Genomic DNA, 10,869 nt, shown 5'->3' on the forward strand with positions numbered 1-10,869 from the left:
ATTAGGGACGCCAGCCCACCTCATGAGCATCCTCCTCACAAGCTCCCAATGAAACAAGGTCGTTTTTTGTTTTTGAACGTGTTTGTGGAGTTGCTGCTTTGTTGTGGGCAGAGTTCTTGGTTCAAATCCGAAGTGTGAGGGGTTTTTGTTCATTGTTTTTTCAGAGTAGTTAGCTTTAGTCTTTGGTAAATAAGCGTGCGTGGCGGGGGCTTAGCTCAGTGGTAGAGCATTGGATTCCAAATCCAGGGGTCGCAGGTTCAATCCCTGCAGTCCTCAGATTTTTTCTGTTCCCGCGATTTCCATTTTTTTTTTTTTCGCCGCGTTTTGTTCTAACGTCGCGCTCGAAACAAGAAACAACGGGACAATGCGATAACATTCGCGCTGTTTTGGGGTGTGTTTTACTGTGAGGTTCTTTGGCCGTTGTTTGTTCGAGGGTGGCGCGGAGAGACCGCTCATTTGCAGACAATATGTGGCTTTCGTGTTTGGTGTTTGCGGTTAAGTTTTTTTTTTGTATGTGTGTTTTCGTGTTCAAGTCATAAAAAGCGTTGATGTATTTGCTAGCTTGTGTGGGCTGCTTGTTGTTCCCATTTTTTTAAATTTTCGGCTTCTTCCTTCTGCTGATCGAGCAGCCGTCGCGGAGGGACTCTTTTTTTGTTGTCGTTGCTTTTCGCCTGTGGGTAACTGCGGTGGGGTGTCGCTAAATAACACTGCTGCCAACGCTGCAACATAGAGAGCGTCATTTATCAATTTCCTTTTCTCCACATATAAACACTGGCAGCCACACACACAGACACACACACAAAAAGTTAGCTTGCTTGAGGAAATAAAAATCAAATGCTTCAAAAAAGTTTTTTTCTTTTTTTTCGTTGCGCGAGAATAACGCATGCCACACTTCATGCGAGCGAAATATCTACACCAGAACGATCTACCGTAAATTCAAAGAACCGAAAGGAGCTAAAGACACCGCTTTGCATCGAATTAATTAGCAAAATGTCTTCACAGGGCTACTTCCCGATGTCACAGTTTGTAAAGGAATGCCTGACTCACCCACAACACGGATATTACACTGCAAAAAAGCATGTTATTGGTAGTGAAAAGGCTGATTTTATTACGGCAGCCGAGATACCATTCTTTGCCGATGTAATTTCTGCTTGGATCATGGATGCCTGGCAGAAAATGGGGACACCCAGGGCTTTTCATTTAATTGAATTAGGCCCTGGCAGGGGTACGCTCATGAAAAACATCTTGAAGCAGACCAAATACTCCAATCCTCACTTACTTCACTTTTTACAGATTCACCTTGTGGAAGTTGGGGCGGCTCGTATGGAGGAACAGAAAAGCGCCCTTGCTGAGTTTCAGACTGCCCAAGGGAAGATAAAATGGTGGATGGATTTGGAATCAATTCCATTTTCACTAGAACCAACAATTTTTATAGCCAACGAGTACTTTGACGCTCTTCCCGTTGCTCAATTTCGCTATACAGAGCGAGGTTGGGTAGAGACCTGCCTGGAGGTTGATGAAGATCCTGCAAATGAGTCTCATTTCCGCATGGTACATGCACCATCCGGGTCTTTCTCGGCATATCTTATACCTAATGATATTCGTTCACGTGGAAAACTAGGTGATTGTATTGAGGTTAATGCGGTTGGGATGCAAACCATGGAATTGATTATGAAAAAGATGGTCGATTGCCAAAAAGCGGCTTGCCTTATAATTGATTACGGAAAGGATGAACATATGCATAGTACATTGAGGGGAATACGTGGGCATAGGTTTGTAGATCCTCTTCTTTCTCCTGGAGAGGTGGATCTTTCATCGTGGGTGAGCTTTAAACAATTGCGATGGGCATTAGAACGCCTGGAAACAGCCAGACGTCATTTAAAATGGTTTCCTTTAATGACACAAAGGGAATTTCTTCAATGGGGTGGAATTGATGTCCGACTAGCACATGTCATTAAAGATGAAGAAACGAAAACCGCCATGAAAATTTTACAGAATTATCGCAGACTCATGGATGTAGATGAAATGGGGAATAGCTATAAGGTATTTGTAGCACAAACACGAAGCTTTCCCAATGTGTCCCCTTTTTTTCAGGAATTGCCTTTGCCTCCACTCTAATTATTAAGGAAACCCTGACAATCTAAATAGGGATGATGGAATAGATTTATATGAATTAATTATAGTATTGCTAATTCATCAAGACCATCGTCATGCTTTTTTCTTTTTTTGTTTTTTTCATGAATGTATTTGTTTTGGCATTGTGAGCTTTGTTTAGGAGAATCCTTTTTACTCCTTCTTTATACGTTCTCGAATTAGATATTGGAATTTACTGCAATTACCATCATATATAAGTCTTTGGTTGCATAAACAGCTGGTGAAGGCCCTGGGTTTTACTCTTTATGATAAGAATTCCTTTTGGAGAAAATGCTGCCCATTTAGCTGCTGTTACTGTTACTATTCGACGTATTGCCTTTTTAAGGGCGACCCATCTGAGATCGAAAAATTGCGACAAATTTGTTTTTTCCTTAAACAATGTGAATATAATGGTTCAGCAGCGGCGTTATGTCAAAAGGTCTACAAAACTTGATTTTCGAAATATTACGGAAAATACATTGGCTGATACGCCCTCAGGTTACATTCAGGATCCTGCTAATCATCCAAAGCAGATGGTAACCTACAGGAAAATAGCACCGGAGGAACACGCGCTCCTGGAGGAGATGGAAATTGAGTATGATTTGATGCACCGTGAAGAGTTGGCATACAATGGTTACACAACAATTGCCATTCAGAAATGGAAGGAAATTGTTCTAAAGAGCAATAGTACACCAGAGGATCTTGAGTCCGCTTGCACCTACCTTCAAGAAACTCTTAACGAGATGCAGAATATGATTGGATATACAGTGAAAAAAAACCCCTCAACACGGTTGTTGCAATCGTCCGTTTTACAAGGTGAGAAGGATACAACCGATGAACATTTGAATGTTGTTGTGATTAGTGAAAATGATTGTAATCATGTGCGATACATCATTGCATTGGCAATGAGAAGACTCCAGGATTATGAAAAGGCTGAGCAAATATGTATGGAAATCCTCTCATCAGATCACTCGAACTGTGATGCCTTAGAGTCTCTTATAGAGCTATACACAGGCACTGAACAACCACGAGGGCTTTGCGAACTATTTGACAAAATTCAAACATGGGATAATGAAGAAGAAACAAAATCAAATCGGACAGAAAACACCGTGAAACTTTCAAATAAAGAACGTAATGGAAATGGATCTCATATGTTGGAAGTTGCAATGGTTCTTCTTTCAGATATGATAGTAGAGGCAGGCTCATTACATTACATGGAAAACGGGGAAGGGTCAACATCTCGTTTCTTTTTAGAAGCTATTTTTCCGATCATTCGTACAATAGGTTCCCAATATACTTCGCTGTTTTTGGAATCCGTTTTTCGATCTATGGATGAACAGCACTTTGCAGCACGTTTGGAGAGTTCTTCGAAAAATGCATCAGAACAGACGGTGGGTGTGGTGATCAGTTTTTTAAAGACGCTCTTGGCGCGGAATTTGTATGAGCTAGTGAGGGACCCTTTACGGTTTGAGTTTCATATTTTATCTAAACTTCATTCTGCCCTTCGATACGTTGGGAGGAAACACGAGAGTTATAAAATTTGTGAACGCCTTATAAAACTCTATCGAGAAAAGTCCGGCAAATACGAATTACCATCAGGAAGAAGAAAGCAAGAAATTGAACAGGGATTTCTTGATGACCTGGAGCCTTCTTACAGATTGGCCCTCTTTCAGTTTGTCGAGGATCGAGCAATGGACTCGGTGATTGTTGGAAAGCGTTTGTGTATTCAGGCCGTGGAAGAATTTCCTGAAGAGGCATCTCCATGGGAAACTCTAGCGCTTTTGATACATAAAGAAGATCCTATCAAAGGATTGGATGATGCTGTTGTTGCGGCAAAAAAAGCATTTTCTCTCGATCCCAAAAATCTGAGTGTTGTTCTTCTTCTTGCAAACTTTTATAAAGCACAGAAGCGATACCAACTCTATGATACAATGATGGATCGCTATCGACTTTTAAAGTATCTTATTGAATCTGGGGTGAGTGACGAAGATATGAAGGCTACATTAGACGAAATAGAAAATCTTGACGAGCTTAACCCTCGTGAAATGGAACCAGATGATTTTAGCGTACAGTTTGCGGAATTGCGTGAACATAACGACCGGATGGATATGGTAAATAGTTATTCCATGCCTATTGATAAAGAACCACGGACTTTTGGTAACCAACCGTTGTCAGCACCCATACTAGATCCCTCAATTAACGCAGATAAACCAAATAGACTAACAGATGCTGGAGACATACCACAGTGAAGATTTTTAAATCATTTGGGAGTTAAATTACTCTTACAGCCACTGGAATTTGTGTGGGTAATTGAGTTTTTTATTACTATTTTATTATCGGCTTGCCTGGATTTCCCTGTATGAGTGTATAAATATGTATAGCGTTATTTTATTATTAATATTAATCCTTCCCCCCCCCTCCAAAAAAAAAAAAAAAAAAAAAAAAAAATGGAATATTTTCCATATAAATTCCTCTTTTTTCTTTTCATGGCGGTGTTTTGTTTCTTTTCTTTGTTTTAGCATTACATCGAATTGTCTTTAAGAAAACAACATGGATGAACCAGCAAAAGGCAATGATGCAGCTGAAGAATTAGAGACGCTTTCGCAGAATGTATTGTTTTTGATGATGCTCATTTTTTGCGGCGGCACATTCTTCATGACAAACATGTCAAAAATACCTCTACCATATACAGTAGTTTTGTTTTTGTACGGAATTTTTGTCGGTTTTTTTGCTCACTGGATCACCCCAGATGTTGCTACATCACTTGGCAATATTCCACCGGAGCTTCTTTTCTATATATTTCTTCCAGTATTGATCTTTGAGGGGAGTTATGCGATGAATGTGCATGCACTACGTCGTGTTTTTCCTCAGGTACTAATTCTAGCTTCTGTTGGTGTTGTTGTTAACACTTGTTTGCTTGCCTTACCTGTGGCGTGCTTTTTTCCAGAATGGTCATGGTATTCAGCTCTGTTGTTGGGATCCTTATTGTCTGCGACTGATCCTGTGGCTGTCGTCTCATTATTAAAGGGTCTTGGTGTTGACAGTAGGATTACTGCTATGGTAGATGGTGAGGCTATCATGAATGATGGTACAGCTATCATTGCATTTAAACTATTATTGCCTGCTGCACGAGTTGGCTGCTTGAAGGACTCAACGTGGAACATCATTCTAAAGGGTGTACAACTTGCAGCTTTACCCATTATTGTGGGACCTGTTTTTGGATTTATACAATCATATTGGTTACGTCATGCTACAGGTGGTATTGTGAAGACATGCATCACAGTATCTGTCACATATGTTTGTTACTATGTTGCTGGAAATATTATAGGTACTAGTGGAGTGCTAACACTTTTTTTTAGCGGAACTTTTTTGAGCTTTTATTGTCCCTCTTTATTTCCTGGTCGTGAAGGAAATTTGGTATACAACATCTGGGAATTTCTGGTGCATCTTGGGAACACAATGCTGTTTTCTCTGGTGGGTCTCATTTTGGTGGCTGATGTGGTGCCTACACTAAACATATTGGACCTAATAATTATTATATGTATGTACGTAGCAGTGATCATGGCGCGCTTTTTAATGTTAGAGATTCTTTTACCAATTTTAAACCTTTTTCCATACCGGATGTCACAGCGAGAGGTCACTCTACTTGCACATGCAGGACTGCGAGGAGGAGTCGCAGTCACACTTGCTTTGGCGGTTCTTCAAACCGGAATTGAAGCTGGTGTGAATATTTTGAAAGTTACATGTGGAGTTGTACTTTTGAGTTTATTTATAAACGCTACAACTGCAGAAAAGGTTGTGACTTTTTTAGGTCACAAACGTAAACAAGAACACAGAATGATACAGATGGAGTATGCCATGGATCACCTGGAGGTTGTGAGGCAAAAGGCGCTTCAAAAGAACAAAAACAATGTGTCTTACAGAAGTGCTAACTGGGCTGCAGCCGAAGCGTATGTAAAAGAGCATCTTTTAAATCCTTATAAAGGTATGAGTTACTTGAGAGAGGATGAGGATACCGTTGTTAATCGTCTTCTTATGAAAGCCTTTAAGGCGTCCCTCTGGCGCCAGCGTGATGAGAACCTCATATCCGAAACTGTTGTTTTAACCATATCACGTGCTGTCGCACGTGCTATAGATTCTGGAGAGTTGATTGAGGTTCGGCATTTGCATCGGAGAAAACCATCTCCACATGTCGAAATGACTGAAGAATTAGAGGCCCGCTTAATAGAAGAAAATCTTAAGCCTCTATGGGTAACTGTTTCAGAAATTTTTTTGGGAAAAGGATACTTGGAGTGGGCACATGTACGTGTTCAGCAAAATGCGTTTATGACCTTACTTTCATTTGCACGGTGTCTTGATGAGGTAAACCCTATTAAATACCAATATGCAAAAAATGAGCTACATGGGCGACGCATTGAAGCCTGGATGACATCGCAGAGAGAGGAAGTTCGTCGTGTTATACGTCTCTTATATGAAACATACCCTGCAGCTACAATGTGTATAGCTACTAGTCGTGCGGTGTTGAGAGCTGTGAATGAACTTCGTAAAGGAGTAGAAGAATTACATCATTATCATGGTTTCGGGGCAAAACCCACCGCCGCTTTAGAAGAAATGGTACAGCATATGTACGAACATATACCTCGATCATGGGAACCCCCGAGACTGGATAATGAATTGGTTATTGCGGCTTTGGCAGCGACACCATTAGGCCGTGGACTTGATCCTGAAGAAATTAATACTTTAAGTGCCATGGGGAGCACAAAGAATTTATATGAAGGTGAAGAAATTAAATTGGAAGATAAATTATTTCACGTTATCGTTTTTGGTTCTTTGAAACCGAAACTTAATCGTTGGACAGCTTCCAGCGAGGGTGAATACGGATTTGGTTGCGTCATTGGTCTCGAGCGGTTTGTTGTTCCTCCACAGTTACGCGATAATCAGATGAACCGTTGGGTTGTGACGAGCACAGAGTGTCAGGTTCTTTGTATTGCATATAGGTATATTGAGCCGTTTCTATGGGAAAAGTCATTTGCCTCTGTGCGGGCCTTTTGGCGAGCTGTGGCAGTGGAAACGCTTCTTCCTACCCTGGAACATATGATAACCTTGCCAGTCAATTTAACACAGTCTTCTCGAGATCATTTTACGAGTATTATGATGAGTGGAAATCCTCTCATCGGCCCAAAGGAGTGTAATGCCATGGACTGGTCACTTCAATTTCAATTATGTTTTTATATACGTGGATCTGATACCACTGGCCTTTTTTGCAACGGACATACTGCACCTTGTTATGTTTCAGCATTTTTTGCCAGAAGGTTGAAATGGGAAGATCCACAAGTTGTGCTATATGCTGTTCCAGTAAATGTAAGTGATAGTGGCTATGTTCCATGGTCACAGAGTGCCAACAAGAGCCCACGTGGATCCTTTATGCCACAGAGATCTTCGGCAGCTGAGGCAGACCTTTCTTCTGCCATGATGCTGGACTACATTCATCATGAACCTTCCAGTACATACGCAGAGGCGGCGGATATATTCAGCAGTATTCTTCGTGGTATTATCCCTGGTGAGAATCAGCCCAGATCTTTTAAAATTGATCCCCCCGTCGCGGATGTTGGCTCATTCGACGGAGTGGATGCCTGTATCTTGCAAAACCCAGAAAATTTTGTTACAAATGTGCCTTACCTTAATCAACTTTTTTTGCGCTACGCGACGGTACTTGAAGGATTATGTATTGCTGCCCTGAGGTACGTTCGTGTTCCGACAGACCCTTTGAACGCCAAGCATGCTCAGTACATTTCAGAACAGGCATTAGAATTTCTTATGGTGTTCTTTAACGAGCTTACGATACTCTCCGCTGCGCTGCGCCGTCTTTCACGCAGAGACACAACAACGAGTTCTTTTGCCCATGGTGTTAAAAGGCAGGAAAAAGAGGAACAGTTGCAGGATGACGAACTGGAGGATATAAGGATGATAGGCAAGGTAATTATGTGGCATCGTGTGGCAGAGATGCACGGAGCGTTTCAATTAAGGACAATGGTGCTTCAGATGAAGTCTCTGGCGAATCGGCGGTTTCGTTACCTATCCGAATCATTAAGGGCTCTTGCTGAGGAGCAACCGAGTTTAAAAGGGGCTGATTCTGTGGAAGAGTTACAACGCATTCTATTGGATCTAAACCCCTGAGAGTAGGAATTAAAGGGGTGGAAAATAAAATTAAGAGACGTAATATTGGGCTTTAAAAGCCCCCGTTATTCACTGTGTTAAAGCCACACTGGGAAAAATGTATCTGTGGAGATGGGTTTGTCACATCAAGTTAAAATGAGTCATTACAACAGTAAAATGGCATACTGGTAGCAATACTAATAATAGTGTTAGCAATAAATATTTTTTTTTGTTGTTATTTTTTTGCCTCGTGACGCTATTTTCATGATGTTATATGTTTTGAGTTTTTCACCCAAACCCAATAATTTCCTTTTTTTTGTTGTTGTCCAAATTGCAAATTTTGTGAACTGGAGAGGCACAACAATAGTTTTTTTTTATTAACTCTTTTCTTCCCCCCTCATTCATTCCACTTAATATAACATCAATAAGGGCACATTTGGCCACCGAGATGGATCCTGTTGGGGAGGCGGTGTTGTATTTGACGAGGACCTTTGAGAAAATGTCGGTGCCATGCAGGGTGCATAACACGAGCGAAAAGGGAAAACACGTTATTGCAACAGCCGAAATCCCGGCGCAAAGTGATCTCTTTGAGGAGGCACCCATCGTGTCGTGGCCGGCACAGGGATACGTCGCACTCGACATTCCCTTTTGTTCACACTGCCTCCGCCAGCAGGCGAATTCAGACGCAGCAAATACGCAGAATGATTCTTTGTGGCGCACGTGTGATGGTTGTGGTTCATATTTTTGTTCAGATAACTGTGAGTTCTCTAGCAAGATGGCCCACCACATTTTATGCGGTGCTCTACGGCAGCTTCGCGAAGAGGAGGACGTTGGTTCTTTTGATACGGATGCAGGCAAACGTTTTGACCTAACTATCACGAAAGAATCCTTGGCACGATGTGTTGCCTGGGTCGTAGCTCGCATTGCAACATCCATTAAACAACAACGATTCAGTGGAGAGTTTTTGGAGAGACATCACACAGAAAATGAGGAAAGTATTTCCCGGCAACTCTTTCACATTGCTTGTGCGCCTTTTAACCGCCTTATTGATGCTCCCAAGGGTACCGAGTTCGGTGATGTAGACGCTCTTTCCTGGTATCGGACTGTGGATCGTTTGTTACGGGAGCCATGTCGCATTGCTCTCTTGGAGGCGACTTTACCGCCACGGTCTGAGAACGACGCCTGGGCCCTAGAAATCGTTGATGCATTGTTGCGCCACGACACTCTGGAAACATTTCTGGGTCAAATGTCGTTGAATTCACAGGCCATAAACGGCTTTATCGTCCAATCCTCATCAGGCGAAAAGGCTTTTTCTGCCATACCACTTGTTGAATGGGTACTCAAGGGTGGGGCAGTATATGCTCTACAATCTGCTTTTAATCATTCGTGTGACCCTAATGTAAGTGTGAGTAATGTGGACGGCACACATGACATCACACTTCGTACGCTTCGTCCAGTGAAAAGCGGTGAGGAGCTTACTATCACGTACATACCATTAGAGAACACCACACCTGAGCAAAGGAATGAAAAGTTAAAAGGGTATTTTTTCACTTGTCGATGCCTTCGGTGCCAGGAGGAAAATAATGGAGAGAGAGAGAGAGAGAACGAAGGGGAAGGAAGAAGTAAAGAAAATTAAAAACGAATAAAAGAATGAGTCGTGTAAAAAAAACAAAGAACCAGACATCTGGAATTGCTGCTGGAGAACCCACTACTTTCTCACCACCCAAAAAGGAAGAAATATTTTTAAATGAAAATGGAGAAATGAGAACAGGTGAATAACAAGAAGAAGCGGTACTGTTGTCTCACCATTTTTGTTCCTTCTTTATCTCTTGCACCCTCGTGACTGCTGTTTGGTTTTTTTTTCCTTTTTCTGTTCTGTTTCCTCTTGTAAGTGATGAGTGTTTTTGCAGCGGCGCGCCAGCGGGCAACACATTATGCCAATCGAAATCCCTTATTTGCGAAACTTAATAAAACCCACCTTGAATACTTCAACTGTGTGCTTCGGGAGCCATTTCCCAAGAATAAAAAACCGGGGAGGATGCTGACAGATCCGAATAAAATTGTGTCTTTCAATAGGGATTGGATGAACCAGGTGGAGGGGGAATGTCCCGTGGTTCTTCTCCCAACATCAACTCAGCAAGTGGCAGCCATCCTACGCTACTGCCAAAGTGAGAAAATTGGGATTGTTCCACAGTGTGGGAACACCGGGTTGGTGTATGGTTCTTCTGCACTTCACGACGAAGTCATCCTCAGTCTCAGGGAAATGAACGGCGATCCTGTTGTCTCTCCACAGACTATGTCCACAGAAGCGGAGGCGGGTGTCATCCTTCAGCAACTGCAGGAGGCGGCAAAGGCCCATGACCTCCTTGTGCCTATTACAATGGGGTCCAAAGGGAGCGCACAAATTGGTGGTGCTGTAAGCACAAATGCAGGTGGTATTCATTTTGCCCGATACGGATCTATGCACGCAAATGTGCTGGGTCTTGAGGTGGTGACGGCTCAAGGAGAAGTGCTGGACATGATGTCTACCCTCAGAAAGGATAATGCGGGGTATGACATGAAGCATCTTTTTATTGGGAG

The 10,869-nt window shown here is 42.2% G+C and overlaps 5 protein-coding genes and 1 non-coding gene across 6 annotated transcripts, besides 8 other annotated features; all 6 read left to right on the plus strand.

Annotated features, from left to right (window-relative positions):
* Positions 1-46: part of a mobile genetic element that runs on past the window's edge.
* Positions 1-46: part of a mobile genetic element that runs on past the window's edge.
* Positions 1-2,799: part of a sequence feature (heterozygous, non-Esmeraldo-like haplotype) that runs on past the window's edge.
* Positions 205-276, plus strand: Tc00.1047053509459.20. The gene has a single exon. It is a non-coding gene; the product is annotated as a tRNA-Trp (tRNA).
* Positions 835-2,118, plus strand: Tc00.1047053509459.40 (hypothetical protein, conserved; the record flags this gene model as incomplete). Its single annotated transcript, XM_803334.1, has 1 exon — positions 835-2,118. One exon carries the CDS (start codon positions 835-837, stop codon positions 2,116-2,118), a length of 1,284 nt encoding a protein of 427 aa, XP_808427.1.
* On the plus strand, positions 2,400-4,382 carry Tc00.1047053509459.50 (hypothetical protein, conserved; the record flags this gene model as incomplete). Its single annotated transcript, XM_803335.1, has 1 exon — positions 2,400-4,382. The coding sequence occupies one exon, from the start codon at positions 2,400-2,402 to the stop codon at positions 4,380-4,382; it is 1,983 nt and encodes a 660-aa protein (XP_808428.1).
* Positions 2,800-2,949: a sequence feature (haploid, non-Esmeraldo-like haplotype).
* Positions 2,950-7,449: a sequence feature (haploid, Esmeraldo-like haplotype).
* Positions 4,517-4,538: a sequence feature (AT_rich).
* Positions 4,555-4,581: a microsatellite.
* Positions 4,684-8,310, plus strand: Tc00.1047053509459.60 (Na/H antiporter-like protein, putative; the record flags this gene model as incomplete). Its single annotated transcript, XM_803336.1, has 1 exon — positions 4,684-8,310. The coding sequence occupies one exon, from the start codon at positions 4,684-4,686 to the stop codon at positions 8,308-8,310; it is 3,627 nt and encodes a 1,208-aa protein (XP_808429.1).
* Positions 7,450-10,869: a sequence feature (heterozygous, non-Esmeraldo-like haplotype).
* Positions 8,738-9,925, plus strand: Tc00.1047053509459.70 (hypothetical protein, conserved; the record flags this gene model as incomplete). The annotated part of the gene is made up of 1 exon (XM_803337.1): positions 8,738-9,925. The coding sequence occupies one exon, from the start codon at positions 8,738-8,740 to the stop codon at positions 9,923-9,925; it is 1,188 nt and encodes a 395-aa protein (XP_808430.1).
* Positions 10,184-10,869, plus strand: Tc00.1047053509459.79 (actin interacting protein-like protein, putative; the record flags this gene model as incomplete). The annotated part of the gene is made up of 1 exon (XM_803338.1): positions 10,184-10,869. A coding segment is annotated over one exon (686 nt), but the record flags the coding sequence as incomplete, so codon positions are not given.

This window comes from Trypanosoma cruzi, genomic scaffold, assembly GCF_000209065.1.
Source record: "Trypanosoma cruzi strain CL Brener 1047053515897 genomic scaffold, whole genome shotgun sequence".
Lineage (NCBI taxonomy): Eukaryota > Euglenozoa > Kinetoplastea > Trypanosomatida > Trypanosomatidae > Trypanosoma > Trypanosoma cruzi.